At 35.6% G+C, this 23,811-nt stretch overlaps 1 protein-coding gene across 3 annotated transcripts; it reads left to right on the forward strand.

Moving 5' to 3' along the window:
* The first annotated feature begins 284 nt into the window (after positions 1 to 284).
* On the forward strand, positions 285 to 22,829 carry LOC127957597 (SWI/SNF-related matrix-associated actin-dependent regulator of chromatin subfamily A member 5). Of its 3 annotated transcripts, XM_052556213.1 has the most exons (25): positions 285 to 481; positions 4,259 to 4,342; positions 6,046 to 6,212; positions 6,358 to 6,458; positions 7,845 to 7,945; positions 8,233 to 8,412; positions 8,532 to 8,687; positions 8,859 to 8,990; positions 10,910 to 10,978; positions 11,097 to 11,206; positions 12,567 to 12,793; positions 12,918 to 13,039; positions 13,772 to 13,924; positions 14,064 to 14,196; positions 15,196 to 15,341; positions 15,841 to 15,969; positions 16,157 to 16,267; positions 18,336 to 18,449; positions 18,560 to 18,682; positions 18,771 to 18,903; positions 19,587 to 19,705; positions 19,949 to 20,023; positions 20,126 to 20,263; positions 21,645 to 21,755; positions 22,176 to 22,829. In XM_052556213.1, the coding sequence occupies exons 1-25, from the start codon at positions 425 to 427 to the stop codon at positions 22,233 to 22,235; spliced, it is 3,051 nt and encodes a 1,016-aa protein (XP_052412173.1). In that variant the 5' UTR covers positions 285 to 424; the 3' UTR covers positions 22,236 to 22,829. The 3 variants fall into 3 exon arrangements, with proteins under 3 accessions (XP_052412173.1, XP_052412174.1, XP_052412175.1); XM_052556214.1 differs by lacking the exon at positions 21,645 to 21,755; XM_052556215.1 differs by lacking the exons at positions 285 to 481; positions 4,259 to 4,342; positions 6,046 to 6,212 and having other exon boundaries at positions 6,379 to 6,505.
* Positions 22,830 to 23,811: the final 982 nt, after the last annotated feature.

Here is a 23,811-nt window from a genome sequence, read left to right on the forward strand (position 1 = left end):
TTGACCCGAAACATCATAATTATCATAATAGTTTAAGGAACCCACAACTGAAAACTAGAATACACAATGTGTTATTGCCGTTTTTTAATTAAAATGTATTATTAATACTAATCTGACAAATTCAATAGCAGGGCATTTAGTTTAAGATGAGACATTGTTATAAAACCACAATATGACACATTTGATCTTTCCGCTTTGTGTCTCAGTGGTTGCTGTTTGACAGTTTATCGCGAGATCTAGAGAACATCTCTGAAAGCTGCTATAGATCACACTGTTCTCGCGATATTTGGTTTGAAGCTCTGAAAGGGGCGTGTGCCCTCGGCGTGACTGTAGGGATCTGTCATGACGCATACACCAAAATTATGCTTTATAACTTACTGTTTGGTCACTAGTAACTCATGAAAAGCTTCGTGCATTAACCAACATGTCGGACGAAGAGCTACCGTCTACTTCTCAGGAGGCGCACGCGGAGAAGGAAGAGGTAAAGAGAACGAGAAGTGCAGACGGACATGAAAAGCAGGATGCAGAAGTTTCCAGTTCATCTGTGTTTGGGGGGGAACGGAACATGGCGGGAAGGCGGAGTTCAGTTCACATCTGCCGAGCTTTAGATGTTTATTACTCAGTGTTTCAGAGCATGTTTTGTGGCTTTGACAAATTTGCATGCAGAGTTGCGCGCGCTTTGTGAAGCCGCAGACGGAACGCATGCATATCTGCCTGTTCGACGTCAACAACTATATGCAGGCATGCATAAATAAACACTCACATACTCACTGTTACCAGTAGCGGTTTTAGGCACGGGCGAACCGGGCAGCCGCCCGGGGCGTCATTTTTTCGTGACACATTGGGGGCGGCAGCACGAGCAGATAAACAAAAAATCCTCTGTGTCGCGAAGCGGTTTTTCGCCATTTATATCATTTCACTGTGTGTGGAATTGGCAAATTGGCGCTCCCTGCAGCTGCCGGCGCCCCTGCTTGCTGAAAATATCCACTGAAGCTTTGTGTTGTGAGAGAAGTGTAAGGGAGTGGGGCGAGAGGCGCGTGCGACATTTCACCTCTGGGTCTCTCTTAAATGGAACGGACAGGGCGGGGGTGGACGGGGACGGGGGATCCACACTAGTAATATAATTAATAATAGGCTAAAGTCAGTCACACACCTCGACTTTCTTCCAAATAACGCACATTTCATTCATAATGTTATAATACAGGCCTATAGTTCCTGCAAATGAAACAAGGTAATACAAAACGATTATGCGGTCATCAAGGTGAATTGGTTTAGTCTTGACTTCTGGTCCTGAGTGACAGGTGGGGGGTGGGAAATCTGTTGATTGTCGAGTGCCAAATAAACAGAGATGGAGAAGAAAAGGTCAAAGCCAGGTGCCCAATTTCGAAAAAAAAGAAAAGAAGAAGAGGAGAAACGAGCAACAGATAAAGGTATGCAACTATTGTCTCTGTATGATTACAGTATCCATTTCATGAATGAAGGGCTAATGTTAATTGGTGGTGGGTATAACTCTTTGTTAACCTTTTTGCTATGATGCTTGCTATGCTTATACAACAATAATTTGGTTTCAACTCAATCATGAGATCTAATTTATAATATTGTGCTTTGCAATAAAACTGTTAAAAGTTCAGTTATCATTTCCATCAGTTGGTTTAACATTAGGCCCTGTAAATAACCAAGGGCATTTTATTTGCTACACAGTATGCTAAGTATTGTTTCCTAAGTATAGTTTTACAAGTCATAACTAAAAGTGTGTCATGCGTATAATTTGAGGCAGTAACCTAATGGCACCTCCATGAAAGTTAGATTGATATACAAATTTTGGTTGAAAAATATCCTGAAACCCAAAAAGTTTTTGTTTTTGCCTATACATATAATTTAAAGTAATTTAATTTTTTTAAACAACTGAGACCCAGTGACCATAGCATTACGTGAATAAAATATATTTCAATGTATTTTTTTTACTATTTGTTTCTATGCTCTAAACAATGTGATGACATGGGGGGAAAAATGAAATAAATAAATGTTTTTATTTTCCGGGTCTAGGAGGATATAGCGTGTAATGACAGACATTTAGTGTGTAAGAGCATGTTTATGTAACCCTTCTATTATGTTTTGAGTTAATTTGACCCTAGGCTGTTTTAGCTTTATAAAACATTATCCTATGGTCTTTTGATTTCAAATTAAGTTAAATTGCAATTTCAGGGGCACTTCTAAAATATTTTGGAGCATCCTCTGCCACTGGTCAGGATGAGCCAACCACCTCCTCCGCTACACATATGTCTCCACAAATATCTGATATTGAGGATGAAGACCTCTTTGCCTCTACTTCTACCCAGCATGAGCTTTCAGGTGTGCATATCGTGTGTGTGTGTGTGTGTATGTGTGTGTGTGTGGGCTACAAGACAACTGCAATTTAATGTAATTTTAATATTTCTGATAATTTACGAGTAGGACTGTGTTTTTTCACTGCTATGTGTTTTGAGTAATATGCCAATATGCTGTCTGATAGAAATGCCTGGAGCTGAACCCCCACTGAGCCCCACTGGCCCTCACATCTGACTGACAGGATTCGGACTGAGCTGGTTCACAGAGGACCAAGTAAAGTGCCACCTGGCTTTGTTTTCCGTAGGAATGAGAGTAATGGGAGAAGTTGCCACCACTAATATTTTAATAAGACATTAGTAAGTGGTGAAAAGATGGCAAGAAGTTGGCTGATTTCTTCAATTAAGAACAACAGCCTCTTTTGCTTCTGCTGCAAATTGTTCTCCAAGAGGAACATCAATTTAACAAGTGCAGGAATGGCAAATTGGAAACATGCATGCAATGATCTCACATCATATGAAAACAGTTGTTATAATAAAATATTGCTGTTTGTGCAGAACTTTGTTTGCTAGTTTTTTGTGTTTGTGTGTGTGTGTGTGGGGGGGGGGGGGGGGGGGGGGGGTTGGGGGGCGCTCGAAAGGGGTCTCGCCCAGGGTGTATTTCAATGTAGAACCGCCACTGACTGTTACTGTCAGTTGAAATGACTGATGTCATTCTGGCTTTATTTGAGCTTATGTAAACCTGGGTCAGTGAGAGTACTGATTCTATTCCACTGTCAGCAGTTCATCTGGGCTCCAGCTTTTAGTTGTCAAAACACTTTACATGGTTGTTCATGTTTCTGCGTTTAAATAATCTATTAAATATTGCTTTGCTGTTTACTGTAGTGATAATGATGAAAGATTTTTTAAAACATCCCAGAATGTTATAATGGTAACCATAGCTTCTACAAAAATATCTTAACTAGTAACTTACATAACCATAACTTGTTGTTATTATTACTAGAATAAAATTACGGTAAGGTATATAAAAAAAAAAGAAATGTAGTAAATGTATTTTTATGTGAAAGGTTTTAATTTATAACCATTACAATTATGAAACAAAAAGCACCTGTTTACATAGAGCTGTTAAAGAAGAATCTCTCAAATTAAAATAATAATAAAGGAAAAAAAATCATTTATTTCTTTGGATATAGTAACATTAATAAATGAAATTTCTTCAGCGGTGGCCTGTGAGAGAATTTTCAGTGAGGATGATGAACAAATACATTTAAATTGAACCAATAAATATTTAAGGTTTGATTAGGGCTGCATGATTATGACAAAAGAGATATTCGCCGATTATTCCCTATGAGCTTATTTTAAAAAAGCTATATATTATTGTTTGAAGCAACTGCATGCCATATTGATATAAACCAGCTGAAAACACTCATGCTGAAAAACGTATTGTTTTGGTATTATAATGTTATACTAAAATTAAAACAATGGACATAACTCTTAAGCTAGTCTATAGAAAGAAGAAAAATACAACTTTTAAGCATGCATAATAATGTAATTTTGACTTTGAACATGGCTGTGGCATTCTTAATTGCAATCACAATTAGAAATTTGATTAAATGTGCAGCCCTTAGGTTTAATGGTTATATATTTCTGTTAATTATGTTTCTGTACATGCAGTAAATTATATTTATCTAATAATCTTGATAATTAATGATGCATTATAATTTCTCTGATCACAATAGCAGGATAAATCTTGCAGTACCATATAAAGTGATCCATATTTAACTATTTATAGACTATTTAATTAGAAAATATTTAAATATTAACCTGTGGTTCAGTCTTCATGCATAACTTTTTTCATGCATAACTTAATCTTTTGTCTTGCCACAAATGGGTTTGGTGATGTACTAATGTGTGTCTTTGATTTGTGTTTCTAGGAAGATGCACCATTTCTCCTGGACCCTCCTCCTAAAGCAGCTGTGAAGGAGAGCTTGGCTGACCCTGAGTATGAGGAAAAAAGAGTGAGTTAAGTACACTTTTAATCCATATTGTCAATGTATAATGTAGTGGCAGCTGGTTTTTAAATACACTGAGGTGTTAGCCAGTGCTAACCACAGGTGAGAATGAGGTTTGCAGCAGATGTGGGAGTAAGTCACACATGTAAGTCTCAAGTCTTAACCTTCAAGTCTCAAGCAATTCCAAGTCAATGCTTTATGTCAAGTCAAGCCTTAGCTTGGGTCAAGCAAGTCACTGTCAAGTCATACAAATGTTTGATGATTTAACTGCATTCATATATTAAAATAAATTAACACTGTTTTACTATTAGTCATGGGCTGTGAATTTCTAAGCATTTATTAGTTTCAGGCACAGTTTAGGTCATATTTGGCAGAATTTTGAATTCTTTTTAAATGATGAAATACAAATAATGTGAAATAAACCAGTTAATTTTAAAATGTGTCATACTTCGGTCTCATACAAAAGTGTTTTGTTGTAAAGTAAAACGATTTTTTATTGAGTTTGAACTAGGGCTGGACGATATGGTGAAAATTTATATCACAACATATTTCTTAATTTCAGTCAGTACAATATAATTTTGATATCGATATGAACACTGTTAAAAAGCCTTGTAAAAACTGCCAAGAATGCCCACAACAGATCTCTGTGCATACAAACTTATGAAAAATACATTTTCCATGTCTATGATATCTCATTTATAACCATATTATATTTTAGAAATAAACCCCAGCAAAAATAAATTAATATTAAGCATTTTTTTTCTATTTAGCCTTCATACAAACAAGAAATGTGAAATCACTGTCAAATAATCGTCTCAGACTCACCTAATTAATATTCATATCTTTAACTTCAAACAACAGTATAGGCTAATATACACTACCAGTCAAAAGTTTTTAAACAATGTATTTTTTATGTTTTTAAAGAACTCTTCTGCTAAGATAATTAACTATCTTCAAGCCTGCATTTATTTGATCCGAAATACAGCAAGAACAGTAACATTTTGAAATATTCTTACCATTTAAAATAATTTATAAATAAATAAATAGTTTCATATTTGGAAATATTTTAAAATGTAAATTATTCCGATTTCAAAGCTATGTTTTAAGCATCATTACTTCAGTCACACGATCCTTCAGAAATCATTCTTATATTCTGATTTGCTGCTCAAAAATAATTTATTATGTTGAAAACGGCTGAGAATAATTTTTTCAGGTTTCTTTGATGGATAGAAAGTTCAGAAGAACAGCATTTAGCTGAAATAGAAATTTTAACATAATAAATGACTTTATCATCACTTTTGGTCAATCCAATTTTGAACATCCTTGCTAAATAAAAATGTCTATAATTTTTTTTTAAAAAAAAGAAGAAGACAGAAATCATACTCACTCGAAGTAATGAGTCTTGAATGGAATAGTGTATAATGTTACAAAAGCTTTTTTTTTTCAAATAAATGCTTATCTTTAAATATTTATATTCATCAAAAAATCCTGAATTCAACAAATAAATCAATGAATGGGAAATGCTGGTAAGTTATATCGAAATATTGGAATTGAGTTTAAAAATCATATCAGCGTCATTGGAAAAAATGATATCGCGATACATATTGATATTGAATTATTGATATTGAATTATTGTCCAGCCCTAATTTGAAGTAATTATTTGCAGATCATAATTTACTCTGAAATCTTGGTCTGTCCCTTGGCTATAGAAAACAGACCGTGCCAACAGGTTTGAGTTCCTGCTGAAGCAGACAGAGCTGTTCGCTCATTTCATTCAGCCTGCCAGTCAGAAATCCCCCACCTCACCTCTGAAGGTCAAGGTGGGGAGACCCCGAATCAAACAGGATGAGAAACAGAACCTGCTGTCTGTCGGAGAGTGAGTCAGACACACATACACTGACATGCATGCTCACACATTCAGATGCATGAGTTTAGCGATTATTCCCAAAGCTGTTGGTCAGATACGTGTCATCGTGGTGGTATGGTTTGATTTATTTGTGGGCCGTGTTTGTGTGTTTCAGTAACCGTCATCGTCGAACAGAGCAGGAGGAGGATGAGGAACTCTTATCTGAGAGCAGGAAGGCAGCTAATGTTCTTGTTCGCTTTGAGGAGTCACCATCATGTATGAATCAATGTTTCTATGATCAGTCAGTCTGTTTCTGTTTAATAGTGAGTCTCACATGGTTTTAAATATAAATAGCAATTGATATTGATACTTTTATATATTGGTAAAAAAATCTGTGATTATTTACTCAATCCCAATGTCATTCCAAACCCATATGCTGCCATTTCTTCCATGGAAGACAAAAAGAGGATTTATACAGAACTTTTAATATGGTGCAAGTTATTTAACATGACATTAAGTAATGAGACAAGCAAGAATAAATGGTGTTTGATGTTACAGACATCCAAAAAAACAAGAATAATGACATAATTTTGGCCTTTCCAACATGAGCTATCATATGAGTTGAAGGCTCTGAATCTAGTCATATGGGTTACTTTTATGGTACTTTCTTTTTGGATCTTTACAATTTTATAGTCACTGTATAGTATGTGGTCTTTGTATGATTAAAAAATTGTATTATACAGGAAAAATAACAAAATGCATGATTTGAAACTACTTGAGAATAAGTAAATTTCTTAACAGAGAAGTGTTCCTCAACCAGAGGGCATCAGGAAATATCCAAGGGGCCTCAAAGTTGACTTAAGATGACTTAAAATTGAACAAAACAAGCATTAAAATAAGCCACAACAACTAAAAAACTAAAAACATATTTTAATTCACATAATCAACAAATCTTTTTTTTTTAAACTAGGATTTACACTTTCTTTGATAACCTGATTATATGAGGTAGACATTAATATCATTTAAATTAATACATTAAAATTAAGAAAATATTATAAAAATAAAATATATCTCTATAATAATTTTTTATAACTAAGTAAAGTTTTTTCTAGTTAAGCTCAAAAATATTTTACCGGGGTAGAAATTGTGAATAAAATTGTTGTAATATTATAGATCTAAAAGTCCTTAATTCTTGTTGATGGGCCTTGGGGTCAAAAAGGTTAGTACGCACTGCTTTACAAGGGGAATGTGAAGGCCCACATTATTAAACACAGTCCCAAATGAATTGCAAAAATAAAGATTGTTTCTGAGCACAAAGAATACCACAGAGCCCATGCATTGCAATTATTTTTTATTATATAAAATTCAAATTTTCTTTGGAATTTAAGGCCATTTTTCTTACTTTATAGCCTCTTTGAGCTCCTCTTGGAAACTGCAATTATTTGTAATTGCACTGCACACTGCACCTTTAATAACACAAGGTGACAACAAATTCACACGAACTGTGTTATCAAGTTGTCAAGAGCAACAGACACCTGTAATGTGATGTGTAACATTAAGCACCTCTTCCAGTACTCGATTTCATGAGATGGTTTATTATAGCTCATTCACCTGTGATCCGATTCAATGGTTGCTGATTATTCTTTTTTGATTCATCGCCAGATGTAAAGAATGGAGCTTTGAGAGATTATCAAATCCGAGGCCTGAACTGGATGATTTCTCTGTATGAAAACGGCATCAATGGCATCCTGGCTGATGAGATGGTAAAATCCCCAATCCGTTTCTCTAATGTTTTAAAATGACGCTCAACACATTTAAACCCAGCATGGTCCTATTGGCAGGTAAAAGCAACTATATGATAGTCCTTAATGGAACGCCTACATTTTCAGAAATAGTCTGAATATGCGTCATTGCAGAACCACACAGATTCATTACAATTAAAACGTGGCTCCAGCATCTTTTCAGGAAGACTGTGATTTTTCTGGGTCTGTCTTTTGTTGATGTCATAGACTGTGACTCACTGGATTTCTGTATTCTGATTGGTTCACAGGGTCTGGGTAAGACCCTGCAGACAATCGCGTTGCTAGGCTACTTGAAGCACTACAGGAACATTCCCGGCCCCCACATGGTCCTAGTGCCCAAATCTACCCTTCATAACTGGATGAATGAATTCAAGCGCTGGGTGCCCACCCTGAAGGCCGTCTGTCTCATTGGGGATAAAGATGAAAGAGTAAGGCTGCTCAAGTCTTTCTGTTTGTTTTCTGTGCCCTTTCTGTGCCCACTCTACCAGCAGGTCCACCAAATTGCTTGTATTATAATTAATCAGTCCTAATTAATGCATGTTTTTAGGCAGCGTTCATACGTGACGTGATGATGCCCGGTGAATGGGACGTGTGCGTGACATCGTACGAGATGGTGATTCGGGAGAAATCTGTCTTTAAGAAGTTTAACTGGCGCTATCTGGTTATCGATGAGGCCCATCGTATCAAAAACGAGAAATCAAAGGTATCTAAACCCATACAAACATCTGATGAGAACCAATTGATGCAAGAGTAACTAAAAAAAGCAGAGCTATATGTCTCATAACACTTCTGAGATGATTTAATGATCTGATACAGAGGAAGAAACTTCAGAGCCATCTTTCCTGTCTCTTTCTCTTTTATCTCCCGCTCTCAGTTGTCAGAGATTGTGCGTGAGTTTAAGACGACCAATCGTCTGTTGTTGACTGGTACCCCACTGCAGAATAATCTACATGAGCTCTGGTCGCTTTTGAACTTTCTGCTGCCTGATGTGTTCAACTCTGCCAGTGTGAGTCAGACTTTTTTAAATGTCGCAGGCTGTTTTATCTCCTCCCACATGTAATGTTGCTGTATCTGTCACAGTTGTGTTGGAAGTTTGTGTGCAAATGTGCTGTGTGTTTAAAGCAGACTTCACTTTAGATTATAAAACCAAGTTTATAATCAAATCAGCAAAGAGACTGGGAAAAAATGACTCCAAATTCCAGAATCTAGTTGAATGTGAATTTCCCTGATTCTACGGTACCTTTCAAAAGTTTGGGGCTAGTAAGATTTTTAAAGAAATTAATACTTTTATTCTGAAAGCAAGAATTGCATAATTGCTAGCCCGATGGGACTGTCGTTTCTTCCAATTAAGCTACCAAGATGTATCTGTACTAAAATATATCCATTTCTTGGCAAGTATTCTCTTAAGTAATCAGTTATGCCTTAAGTGAACTTAAATAGTGTTGAAAGAAATTGCATGTGTATCATTATATTGGATCCTTGCATCAGGTCTTTAAGGAACAGAAGCCTATAAACAGAGGTGCACATAAGTGGTCCGCAGGTCCGCATGTGCGACCAAAATAAAAAATGCGTTATATAACTATTTGCGTACCGACATGTTTGAAAGCTGTTAATACACGATTACCATTTTAGATCACAGACTGTACTATTTAAGTTTTATTTTCAACCTGAAAACATAAATCTAGGTTATGCCACGCCGTTTTCAAAGCACAATGCAAAACTGTGACATTCATCCGCTGACGCTCTTTAATCAGCAGAAGCGCTAAATCCGGAAGCGCGTATACTTACTTGCCGACTACACGCCAAAATAAAAGCCTGCTGATTTTAAGTTTGAATATGATGATGAAAATGCTTTTAATGTATTTATTTTCAGACTCTTTTATCCAAAGCGACTTAAAATTGGGGATTACATAAAGTGATTCTTCTTAAAATGGCAAACAAAGAAATTAGTAGTAAATATTTGCGTTTTATTTTTTAATTTACTGTTAAAAATTTAATACTAGGAATGCCTTTTATTTTTATAAACATTATCACACACTATTATTTAGTTTATTTACTATTATTAAAAAAAAAAAAAACGAAATAAAGTGCAATAATATTATACCTGTTATTAATTCATTTTTTTATAGTTATATTTAATGGGTCACGGTATATACAGGGTGAGGACCAAACTCAAATTCTCTTATGAGAACCAGGCTGAAAAAATTATGTGCACCCCTGCCTATAACACCTGCTGCTTTCCTTCTTTCAACTTTCAACAAAGATTAATTTAAACAGTGAAAACTATGCAGTGTTATATTACATGTAATTATTGCATTTCTGTATCTGAAAACTAATGGTAGATCTTATTTTATTTGTAACTTTGTACTTCTTTATTTATCTAGGCTATGCTTGTAATTAGTTGATTTTTCTTCTTTTATTACTCACAGTTCACTTGTCATTAAAAATGCCTGACCTTTATTAGTTATGTTACTCGTTTTTGCTGCGGTATTGAAGAAGTCTTCTTTAAATAATAAATAGTTTTTTTTTCTTATCTGAAAAAGTTATCCAATGTGCTATTCAAAATCTGGAATATGATTCTAACCATGAATTTTTTGATCCGTTGCACCCCTACTCTCTTGACTTGTTATTTAAAGAAAAATACATTCATAGAAGTTTTTGATCATGCTGATTTGTCCACAGAGAGAAAAATTACATTTGAAACTGTATAGTGTATATTACATAGATCATAGTCTTAGAGGCACGATTTTGAAGCTAACAGGTCCCCATAAAAAATAAAATTATGCATTAAATAAATTCTTTTGTAAGGATTAGGTTCAAAGGTTAAAAAAATAAATCAATAATATAAGCTCTGTATAAAGACAACAGAAGTCAATCGAATATTACCACCAAGAAAACATATCTGTGTGTGCTCTAAAATTTCAGGATTTTGATTCCTGGTTTGACACAAATAACTGTCTTGGTGACCAGAAGCTGGTTGAAAGACTTCATGCAGTGAGTCTTACTTTCTCTTTGGAAGATATTTTAGTATTGTTCAGCATTGAAGTAGTTTTTGTTGTTGAGGGTGATGATAATGATTGGCTGTTGAGGCTATTGAGTGGTTGTTTTTTAGGTTCTGCGTCCATTCCTGCTGCGTCGTATAAAAGCTGAGGTGGAGAAGAGTCTTCCTCCTAAGAAAGAGGTGAAGATTTACCTGGGGCTTACTAAAATGCAGAGAGAGTGGTAAGATATTTATCATGTAGTGCAGTTTGTTTTTACAACTGAGCAATTGTTGCACAATAGCTTACGCACAGCACAAGCCTGATTTTGAGAGCTGTATGTGACTGCATATGCACTGCAAACCTGGCGTTATGTGTGTGCGCTTCGAGAGTGCATGAGCATACGGGCTCCAGGAGAATGGTTTAAACACTGGCAAGAATTAAAAAGAAATGCAATTTATAAACTTTAGTGACGATGCGACACTGCCTCGATTGTGCAAGTGACAGTTCTTGTGCAGACGCGATTGGATTTGAAGCCATTTGCGAGAGAGAGAGCATACAGTTGTGAAATGATGTCTCACAGAAAGTTTTAACATTACTTTGTTATTTAATGAAGAATTATGAATTGTAGCTCACCTTCAGCATTATAATTATTTCACCCGCGCCGGACAGAGACTGAGACAGTGCCACTGCACGTTACTCCAGACCTCTGACGACAGGCGTATTGTCAGCTTGAGATGAGTTTATGAGATCGGCCTTTATAGAGACCGCTGATCAATCATCCCATGATTATTGGGCGATAGTGATCGGTAGCTGGTCAATCGGAGCACCTCTAGATGTACAGAAAATGCTGATGTGCTTTTGTTATCTGCATGAGACTGCATATTATTTAGAACTTAGATGGACTGAGTTGTATGTTTTTAAAAAGTGCTGTGTTTTTTTATTCTGTTCTCAAGTAAAAAAGGCAAAAAAGTGTCATTCAGCTTAAAGATCAGTATCGGATGAATTATTCTGCAGAACTAGATTGGGAACCTCTTGTTTTTCTCTGCAAATCATCACTTACATCTCTCTTCATTTTCACGGGGGTGTTTTAAAACATGCCATATGGTTTGATAAACATTTTGGATGATTATTTATAGTGTTGGGTGTGCTGTGTACTGGTGAAATGAAAATATACTGTAAACAAACACTGTTTTTTATTAATTTTGAACTCATCTCATCGGAGGCTTGTCTGAATGACTACAGTATTAGACATCCCTGTATAATTAGACTAGTGTAGGGTCATAAGTGACTCATAACTAGACATGTTTCTTACAAGGATGCTTATTTCAGTTATAACAGCAAAAAAAAATTTTTTTTTCAAAGTTTTAATTTTTTGGACTCCTTTTTAATGAAAATAAAAACAAAGTGTTTTTTGGGGAAAATAAAGGAGATTTAATATTCCAATTAAAACAATGAAGAAATATTTTAGGTTTAACCTTTAAAAATAAGGTTTTAATAATTTTAGTAGTAGCCTACGAACATTCAACAATTCGCAATTCACACTTATTGTTAAAATAAATTTTCACACACTAATAAAGTGTTTGTTTCCTTGTTTTAACCAGGTACACACGTATCCTAATGAAGGATATTGACATCCTGAACTCCGCCGGTAAGATGGATAAGATGCGACTTTTGAATATTCTGATGCAGCTGCGGAAATGCTGCAACCATCCGTATCTGTTTGACGGGGCGGAGCCTGGTCCCCCATACACCACAGACACACACTTAGCCACCAACAGCGGCAAGATGGTTGTGCTGGATAAGCTTCTTCCTAAGGTGCAAGAGCAAGGTGAGCAGTGTATGTGTGTTTATTAGCTTCTAATGGGCAGATATTTAGGCATGTTTTTAGTTAGAATGCAGATTAACTTTTTCATGTTTTTGCATGCATTTTTCCTTTGCATATATGTGAACAGGATCCAGAGTGTTAATATTCAGCCAGATGACACGGATGTTGGATATTCTGGAAGATTATTGCATGTGGAGAGGGTTCGAGTACTGCAGATTGGATGGCAATACACCTCACGAGGCCAGAGAGGTACACATACTGACACATGCATACATTAAATAGGATGGTTTAATACAGACACATACGTGTTAAGCATCAAATGGCTCTTATGAGCCAATTCATTTTTTACTGAATCAAAATCATACAGCATAACCGGTGTAGTTCACTGATTCATGATGACAAATGAATCTTTTGAGTCAATTATTAATAGTGAATCAGTAGTTAATTGACTGGTTCATTAGACACAGTTAAAATTTCACTCAAAGACACATAAGTTTTGTCAGTAGCAAAAAATAATTTAATGAATGAACGAATAAGGCATGTACCGTATTTTCCAGACTATAAGTCACACTTTTTTTTCATAGTTTGGCTGGTCCTGCGACTTATAATCAGGTGCGACTTATTTATCAAAATTAATTTGACATGAACCGAGAGAAATTAACCAAGTGAAAACATTACTGTCTACAGCCGCGAGAGGGCGCTCTATGCTGCTCTGTGCTCCTGTAGTCTACACTTGATATCATAGAGCGCCCTCTAGCGGCTGGAGACAGTAATGTTTTCTCTTGGTTTTTGGTTCTAAATAAATGCAACATATAGTCCAGTGCGACTTATATATGTTTTTTTCCTCATCATGACGTATTTTCGGACTGATGCGACTATACTAAGGTGCGACTTACAGTACGAAAAATATGGTATATGTCAAATAAATAATTTCTGTCTCTCTTAAATGCTGTCCTTCTATCTCTGTTTCTTGTGCATTAGCACGCCATAGATGCTTTTAATGCCCCGAACAGCAGTAAATTTATCTTCATGCTGAGCACACGGGCAGGTGGGCTGGGAATTAATTTGGCTACAGCTGATGTGGTGATTCTCTACGACTCAGACTGGAACCCACAGGTGGACCTGCAGGCCATGGTGAGAATCACAACGCACACACACAAGACTACAAAACCAAGCTCAGTAAACTTTATGATTTTGAGCCTCAGAGAGGTGCCAGCGTTCTTTATGACTGTTGTTTTAAATGGTTGTTGTTGTGCCGTGTACTGTATTTTAGGACCGTGCTCATCGTATCGGACAGAGGAAACCAGTAAAAGTGTTCAGGTTGATCACAGACAACACAGTGGAGGAGAGGATTGTGGAGAGAGCGGAGATGAAGCTACGGCTGGACTCTATAGTGATTCAGCAGGGTATGAACACACTTGGACTAAAAAAGAAATGATTCCTTGCAGTTGAGTCTCTCTATGGTTCTCATGTCTAATGGCACCTTTAAAAATATAAATATTAAACTGTGAACTCTAATGTGTCCATGTTTTAGAAGTAATTACAGTAATTCTCTCTCTCTGAATGGCTGTAATGGCAGAGATGGCAAATGGATTTAACAGTCAATTAAACAAAAAACTCAAACTTCGTATTGCAAATGTGTAATTATAAGTAATTTGCATTACTTAAAGTACAAAAACTCTACAGACAGTTTGCAAATTGTAGATGCTAATAGATATCACACTGGAGAAGATTTTGAACTAGTATTGGATAGATGAGTTTGGTGTGTGATGTTGAAACCTAGTGGTATTTACTAGTGGCCAGTGTGTGTACACTACTGTTCAAAAGTTTGGGGTCAGTACGGTTATTTTTTTATAAAATACTTTTATTTAGAAATTGTGCATTAAATTGATCAGAAGTGACAGTAAAGATTCATAATAATAATTGAGCACCAAATTAGCATAAAATGAGTTCTGAAAAGCTTTGCCATCACAGGAATAAACTACATTTAAAAATATATTAAAGTGGAAAACACATTTTAAATTGTAATAATATTTCACAATATTACAGTTTTACTCAGTTTGATTTTTGATTGAATAGAGACTTTGTGAGCCAAAAAAATAAAAATAAATAAAATAAAGAAGACTTAAAAAAAAAAAATCTAACTTTTGAATTGTAGTCTATGTTTTCTATACACCATATCCCATTAATAAATGTTGATGTCTCACATGAAGTATTTTATTATTTTTATTTAGAATTTAACAGTTTGGTGCATTAACAACCAATTGCAGTTTAAAAAAAATGGTCATTAGTGTTTATATTTACCTAACCATATTGAAACTTGAGAAATTAAAAAGTCAAGTAGCTTTTGCCTGTCTTATGATGTGTTGTACAACAGTGATGTGCTGTTATTTGTGCTCTTACAGGACGGTTGATTGATCAGCAGAATAAACTGGGGAAGGATGATATGCTACAAATGATTCGCCATGGAGCAACACACGTGTTTGCCTCTAAAGACTGTGAACTAACAGATGAAGACATCGACACCATTCTGGAAAGAGGTGCCAAGAAGGCGAGTGGACACAAACAAATTAAGACTAGACTGGAAACTTAAAGGGGTCATATGATGCAATTCAAATTTTTCCTTTCTCTTCGGAGTGCTACAAGCTCTTGGTGCATGAAGAAGATCTGTAAAGTTGAAAGTCTAAAATCCAAAGAGATATTCTTTCTAAAAGTTTAGACTCTGCAACACACCCCCCTAAAACGGCTCATTTAAACACGCCCCCACATATCTACATCACATACATACAAAAACACATATGAGCTTCATCACATATTCTGTTAAACCAAATACACAAAATAATGATCTTTAAAAAAGCATCATATGACCCCTTTAAATTCACTGGTAAACTCAGTAATAGCTTCAGATTCAAATTCGGAACGCATTCATGTTCAAACTGATGAATATAAATAAAACCCATCAGATTTTCTACACATCATGAGAATTTTCCACTCTGGTTGATTCTATATATCCCTGTTGAATTCTAATCGCTGGCTGTCCTTTCTCTCAGACGGCAGAGATGAACGAACGCTTGAAGAAACTCGGCGAGAGCTCGCTGAGGAACTTCTCCATGGACACGGGCGGCACCGAGACCAGCCTTTACAAATTTGAGGGAGAGGATTACAGAGAGAAACAAAAAGTTAGTGTGTGTTTGGAGGTTTACTGGGTGGGAGTCCGATTCATAATTGCGTGTAATGCGTCTCTGAGGTGCGTCGGAGTCTTATCAGTGTGCATTTGGCAGATTTTTAAGCTCTGCACTTTCATGTCACAGACTGTGAGAGTGTATGTATGTGTGAGCGTTTTAAAGAATTCTGTGTGTTGTGCAGCTAAGTTTGATCGAATGGATCGAGCCTCCTAAGAGAGAAAGGAAGGCCAATTATGCTGTAGATGCTTACTTCAGAGAAGCACTGCGAGTCAGCGAACCAAGAGCCCCGAAGGTAACACACGTACACAGTTTAGACACTGAAATGATTTTTTTGTCAGTGCTACTCATGACTGCATACTCTAATGCAAGTTCAGTGTACACAAGCCCAGTACACAATAAATATTGCACTCAGATCACTCTTTTGAGTTGAAGTAAACAGTAGAAGTAACCGAAGGGTGCTGTGTCATCATCTATTGGAGGGATGTAATGGATAAAGGGTTGAAACACAAAGGTTTCAGGTTCAAACGCTGACTCAGAAAATGACCTCATGAACTGGACGTTCTTCTTCTGTCTGTCCTGTCACTGCTGTGCCCTTGAGAGAGACACTTAACTCTAGATTGCTCCTGAGGGACGGTTTGTTCATAAAAGCATCAATAAGGATAAAAGAGGCTACTAAAGAAGTAAATGTACAACTTCCTGTTGTAGGGGAACATTGCACCTTTGATGCAGCTTCTTAATATTTATAGTTGTTTTAATCCAATATGTAAATTTATACATAATGTCAGTTTTATCACAGTTGCTGGTGTTTCTGTTAAATTTATATGCATAAACCTACCATCTTTTTTATTATAAAATATATAAACATGATGTGTACGATACATTTTGTGAATGTATTTTTTGATATACTGGTCAGTAGGGGTGTAATGGTACGCAAAAATCACGGTTCGGTAAGTACCTCGGTTTTAAAGTCTTAAAGATCAGTAAGGGAAAGAAATGCAAACATTAAACTGCAGGTTGTTTATTACTAGAAACTTTTTTTTAACAATTTGTTTACACTTTTTTTTATATACTTTTTAATAAAATATATATAAAATAAAAAAAGAATAAGAAATAAAATACTGCTGCAAAGTTCTTCACTAAATAAAATACTCTCAGTCTCAAACCAATATCATATAATAAAATATAATTAAAAATATAAATAAATAACTATGATTACAGTGCAGCATTACCAATCCCAGCTTGTAGGCCTGCTTATATTTAAAAAATATATATATATCACTTTTCCAGCATCAACAGTTTCAGTTTTTAGACCTGCTCAGATTTCGTTATTGAGTTGGACCGATCGGAATTAAGAGCAAAGGTCTGTTTAAATGCGTTTGAATTACAATCGTTTTTGTCCTAGTTGTAGTGATGTTCACACTCGCATGATGCCTTTTGAAAACATCCGGCCTCAGAATCAGCTCCAGGGCATAGAGACTTCCGCCACTTAATATGGTCGTTTGGAAACACGAAAATGTACCTATGTTCCGCACACAAAATATTGCATTCGGTCATTCGGTACACACCGTAGCGAAAGCCCTGTACCAAAATGGTCCGGTACGAATACATGTACCGTTACACCACTACTGGTCATTGCTTTTGTTGTTAACTAAAACTATCAAAAATCATCTTTGTTAATTGAAATAAATCTGAATATTATATGAAAAGCTTAAAAAAGTAGAAATGTTTCCTTAATAAATACATGAATACATTTCAGTTATATTTCAACTAAAATTGCTGTAGCTAAATATAAAAACAAAAATCTAATAAGACAAAAGCACAACAAAATTACTCAAATTACTAAAATTAGAGGCAAATGTAAAATACTAATACATACTGTAATAGTATATCAATAATACTAACATCCCATCAGACTGTCTCACCAATCATCAGTATTACTGGAACTTGATTTTATGTTGAGAAAACTAATTTTCTAAAACCAACAACCATTGGGAAAATTGTATTGTTGCTATTTGCGAGGGCAGAGTAAACTAGCTTTAATATTGCCTGGTCCTTAAAAAAAAACTGATTTCCAGTAAATGTAATGGAAGTTGATAGTTTATAAAGTTATAACCCTGTCAGCGAAATATTTACAGCAGGGAGCCAGTAAACCTCGATTTGAATTAATATCATTCAATTAAACTGAAAACCAAATGAATGTTTTGATTAAAGTGAAGTGTCCACTAGATAAAGATAACAATGTTTCTTTCATTATACAGTACACATCAAGAACCACACAGATGGTTGCATTAAAATATCTGCACAACAAGTTTAGATTAGAGAGATCAAAAAGTGTGTGTGTGTGTGTGTGTGTGATCCAGGCTCCTCGGCCTCCAAAGCAGCCCAACATCCAGGACTTTCAGTTCTTTCCACCACGTCTCTTTGAGCTGCTGGAGATGGAGATTCTTTACTACAGGAAAACCATCGGATACAAGGTGAGCACTTTGTAAGTCACAATTGTATTTAATATTCCTGTAGAGTCCGCTCAAGTTTGTGCCGACGAAGCATCTGACCTAAAGCGGTGTGTGACTGTGTACGTGTGTAGGTTCCACGTAATCCAGATATCTCGAATTCAGCACAGGTCCAAAAAGAGGAACAAGCAAAGATAGACGAGGCCGAACCGCTCACACCCGAAGAGACAGAGGAAAAAGAGAAACTACTCACACAAGTACACATAATCATCCTCTCTGCCACTCGCTTACACATTCATACACGCTTGTAAAGAGCAGAGCTACAGCAGAAGGTTTTTCCCCCAGGGTTTCACAAACTGGAACAAGAGGGATTTCAATCAGTTTATTAAAGCTAATGAGAAGTATGGTCGTGATGACATTGACAACATTGCCAGAGAGGTGGAGGGAAAGACACCTGAGGAAGTCATGGAATACTCTGGTACAGTGCACACCAGTGCAACCAAACACAAGCAGAACATCCATAGAAATAACAGTAGCACTTTAATTTACACTCGTTTCTCATGTACATACTATGTATTTATTAATGTTATTACAATAACTAGATACCTTATATTACCAGTACTTTCTTAGGTAAGTAAACTGTAAGTACATGTACGTGCACGTACTTAACTGTAAAATAAAGTGCAACCGAAATAAGACACTAGGAATGCCAAACTAGTCGCTAAGTTTCTTGAACTAAATGGTCTTATTGAACCCTGTTTAATTGGACTTGTTTTAGGTTCTTGTGACCAGAAAAAAAGAAAAAAGTAAAAACAAGAAGAATAGTAAGATGAGAAATTATGATAGCAATAATTAACAATAACGTTTATATTATTAGAATAAAATAGCTGTCATCTTATATTATTAATTTAATTATTTGAAGTTTAATACTTAAAAAAGTTGATTTTAGTGCAAACTACTAATTAAAGCATTTAATAAAAAATAAAAAATAAAAATGTTAAAGGAGCAACTTTGCTAATCGACTAATCTGTTTTTGGGCACGTAGTAGACCATCGTGACTCATCTCTATTGTACACTTTAAACATGCATAAAATACACAAGTAAAAATGTCATTGCTGTAATAACTACACAGGTCTTACACATTGTTTGTCGTTATAATAGCTGTGTTTTGGGAACGCTGTAATGAGCTGCAGGATATTGAGAAGATCATGGCTCAGATAGAGCGAGGAGAAGCTCGCATCCAGAGACGCATCAGCATCAAAAAAGCCTTGGATGCCAAGGTCAACCTTTCAAAACATTTGACATGCCAATTATGTTGTTGACAAGCCAGTTTTTTAATGGCTCCTGAATTATGATTGTCTGGTGGCTTTAGTATTCCTTGCTTTTGATGATTTGCAACCTCAGTACGAGGCAATAAAGTCACAGGCTTATCACGCGAAGCTTTCAGAGAAAATTAAATTTTTTATGCAATAATAATTAGTAAATATTACTTGTTTGATGACGTGTGTTTGGTGTACTTGTAGATAGCGCGGTACAAGGCTCCGTTCCACCAGCTCCGCATACAATATGGCACGAACAAAGGAAAGAACTACACAGAGGTGGGTGCACACGAGAAAGAGAGAGAGAGAGTTTGTGTGTAGTGTGTTTACGAAGAACCTAATATAAAGACACTTTTCTCTTTTGTATGCGTGTGCCTGCAGGAGGAAGACCGGTTTCTGATTTGCATGTTGCATAAGATGGGCTTCGATAAAGAATATGTCTATGAAGAACTTCGACAGTGTGTACGGAACGCTCCACAATTCAGATTTGACTGGTTCATCAAATCCAGGACTGCTATGGTGAGAACTCTCACACTCTCAGAAAGAAAGCTACCAAACTGTCACTGGGCGCTACCTTTTCAAAAGGTACTAACATGTACAACCTAAAAAAAGCTAATATGTATCTTTAAGGTGCTTGTATGTAACATTTAAGGTTAAACATGGTGCAAAGATGTACCTTTAAGCTTTTGTATCTTAGGTAAATGTCCCAGTGTCCTTTACATAGGCAACTTGAAAATATCAGGGGATAAAGAATAATTATTGTTCTCTGAAAGTATATTTGCTGTCATAAAAATCCTCATCCAATAGTCATGAACGACTGGAAAATCTATAATGACATATATGTCATTTATTCAGAGACCTTCAACATTTCTCACATTACTGTATATCACAGTTTATTCGCTATAGTTCAGAAAATGCTAACATTAGACAAGAACTCAAGATTTAAACTGCGTTTAATAATGATGCCATTCTTCTGTTAGACTGTAAAAAGGTCGGATGAGCAATCAAAGAAAAAAACTAAAATTTGTATCAGTTTTACTGGTGTTTTTTTTGGATATAATATGCCACAGTTTACTTTATTTTGCTAAACTCACTCACATTTAATCAAAAGTTAATCAAAGTTGACTTAGACAAGAACACATTTTGGTTTTAGGACAACTTTGATGAAAGGTTTTAATCCACTTCAAATGTTGACTACTGTACCCACTAGTAAAAAATATATATAAAAAATTTAATCTGATGTCTGAATACTTTTTGGTTTGACTATATATAGGGGAGACTTTTAAAAAAGGAACATTAAATGTCAGTTGCAAAGAGGCATCGCCACATGAAAAAGATTAATAAAAGTTTAAAAGACGCCTTAATTTATTAGTAATATTAGGGTTATGTTACCATCAGCTCACATTAGATGTGAATGGGAAGTCAAATATGGATTTAATTCAGTGGTTGTGTGTGTGTGTGTGTGTAGGTTTACTTAGCTGTACTTTGGGGACAGCATTGTCCCCAAAAGTGAACTGAATTTGTCAATGCTTCAGAGAGTGGGAAAAAAAGTTATTTAAATGCATAAAAGAATCCTTTCATTGTTTGGGTTAAGATGAGTCTGTAGTGTTTATGTAAAAACAATAAAATAAAGAGAAAATCCTGTGGAATGTTCTTATTTAGACAGCCGAGTAAGTGTGTATGCGTGTCTCACACACAAATACAAAACAGTTTTTAATCATATTAGATCCAGGGATGTTTTTTTTAGGTCATATTGGCGTGCGTGTTTGTGAAAGCGTGTGGGTGCAGATGCTCGTCTGATGTCTGAAAGGAATTGTAAAAGTGGATGAGATGTGATGTGTAACTCTTGTGCTGAGATGATGAAAGAGTTTCCTTGCGTGTGTTTCGTCTGGTTCGCTAGGAGCTGCAGCGCCGCTGTAACACACTCATATCTCTCATTGAGAAAGAGAACATGGAGATAGAGGAGAAAGAGCGCGCCGAGAAGAAGAGAAGAACACCCAAAGGACAATCAGTAATACGTCCTGTCTTCTTTCTTTTCGCTCCATCTGTTGTTGTGCCCCGCGCTTCACGTCCCCAGAGCCTTTTCTCTAGTTCGGAATCACGCTTGAACAACTGAACAAGAACAACATGCAAATGATCAAAATTCCCCTCAGATTTACTGTCCGCAGTAAAGTGTAGTATATCCCACTGACGATTTCAAACCTGTCTGTCTGTTTATGTATCTTGTCCATCTATTAGAGCATGTGCATGGTGAGTTGTAAGATTTTGCCTGGAGCAAGGAGTGTTTTTTTTTTGCCACTTCTCTCTTTCTCAATACCGTTCCATCACATGCTAACTGCCAATAATATCAGCAAGATCTGTCTGTCTATCTATCTATCCTCGGTCTGTCTAACTGTCCTGAAAACATGCTGTTTGTTTCATCTTGTCACAGGCTCAAAAGCGTAAAGCCGAAGTGTCGTGTGACAGGAAAGAGAAGAAGTCTCGTACCTGACTCCTGTGGCCGCAGCTCTTTGCTCCCCTCTCTTCATCACGAAGCACTACAATAATCAGACGCCTCTTTTCAGCATTTTGACGTTCTGTTTTTATCTGTTATATCTATGACTCAACACCAGTTTCTTCAAATAAACGTACATTTATAGCAAAACAAAAGCTTTTTCGGGACATACAAAATACTTCCATATCCTGTTGAATTTTGTCCCAAAGGCTGCATAGATGTTGGCAGCTACACAACATTTTGCTAGAGCTTGTTTTTATTAAGAGTTTTTTCAAAATGTTCTGTTTATATCGTTTATTTAGCATGCTAAATGGGGGCTCTAAAGCCTGTTCTGATCTTGTTTGTGATTTATAAATGAAAATCTTTTTGCCTGAGACTCTGTTGTTGTGTGTTTAAGGTCTCTGTGACCTGCACCTTAATCCATGTGATCAGTAGCTTTGCACATCCAGTCTTCTTAAGCTCTTTTATACATTCATGTGCCATTTTTATGTTGCACTTAAGCTATTTTACACATTCTTGTCTGCACTCTTGTTTGAACCTTTCCCGATCTTTATATGCACAAGTCCAGTATTATTAAAAAACTAAATCTGTTGGTTTTGTTTGCATGTTTTTTTCTAATATGCTTATAGCGTGGACAAAAAACTGTGCCACTTTGACTTTACAATCTTTGCGTAATGGGGATAAAAAATCTTGTGTCTTAACTAGTCATGGAATGACAGAACAAGCAATAAAAGCTTTCTCTTTTACACTGAAAATGATTTGGAGTGACCCGAGTAGACTCAATGTCTTGCAAACCACAAGACTACTGTATGTTAAGTGTTTTTTTTTCAACTAGTATATAATGAAAAAGAAAGATAAATCAAAAATTGGCCAAAAATCGGACCTTTGACAAGCAAAAGTCAGAAAAGACCTGTCAGTGTCAGTAGTACTGATTTCATAAAAAAATAAAAATTACTTTGACAAATTTTGCTGATGAAGATGATAAAATATGAAACCGTTATAACCTGCATTGGACCCGAGGACCTTTCTCAATCCTTCCCCCTATCTGTCCTGTCATAGATATTAATAATAAAATAAATAAATATACTTTAGGGTCAAAATTTTGGTATCAGTAAGTCTTGAAAATCTCCTGTGCTCATCAAGGCTGCATTTATTTGATCAAAAATAGAGAAAAAAAAAAGTAATCTTGCAAAATGTAATTACAATATAAAACAATAGTTTCTATTTTAATATCCTTTAAAATATAATTTATTTCTGTGATGCAAAGCTGAATTTTCATCAGCCATTTCTCACATCGCATGATCCTTAAGAAGTCATTCTAATATGCTGATTTGTTATTAGAATTATCAATGTTGACAACAGTTGTGCTGCCAAATATTATTATTATTTTTGTTATTTTTTTTTGGAAACTGCTGTACTTTTTTCAGGGTCTCTTATTTCATTTATTCAAAATATAAATATTTTCTAACAATATAAATCTTTGCTATCACTTTAACACATCCTTGCTCAATAAAAGTTTTTATTTCTTTCAAAAAAAAAAAAAAAAAGAAAGAATACAAATTGACTGACCTTA

The sequence above is a fragment of the Carassius gibelio genome, chromosome B5, assembly GCF_023724105.1.
Source record: "Carassius gibelio isolate Cgi1373 ecotype wild population from Czech Republic chromosome B5, carGib1.2-hapl.c, whole genome shotgun sequence".
NCBI classification, from domain to species: Eukaryota; Metazoa; Chordata; class Actinopteri; order Cypriniformes; family Cyprinidae; genus Carassius; species Carassius gibelio.

Excerpts from the sequence above, each read along its gene's own strand:
- LOC127957597 (XM_052556213.1), top strand. The coding sequence starts at position 425 with ATGTCGGACGAAGAGCTACCGTCTACTTCTCAGGAGGCGCACGCGGAG. Across the intron at positions 12,794-12,917 it reads TCCTAAGGTGCAAGAGCAAG|GATCCAGAGTGTTAATATTC; the intron begins GTGAGCAGTGTA and ends ATATGTGAACAG. Across the intron at positions 16,268-18,335 it reads GCGAACCAAGAGCCCCGAAG|GCTCCTCGGCCTCCAAAGCA; the intron begins GTAACACACGTA and ends TGTGTGATCCAG.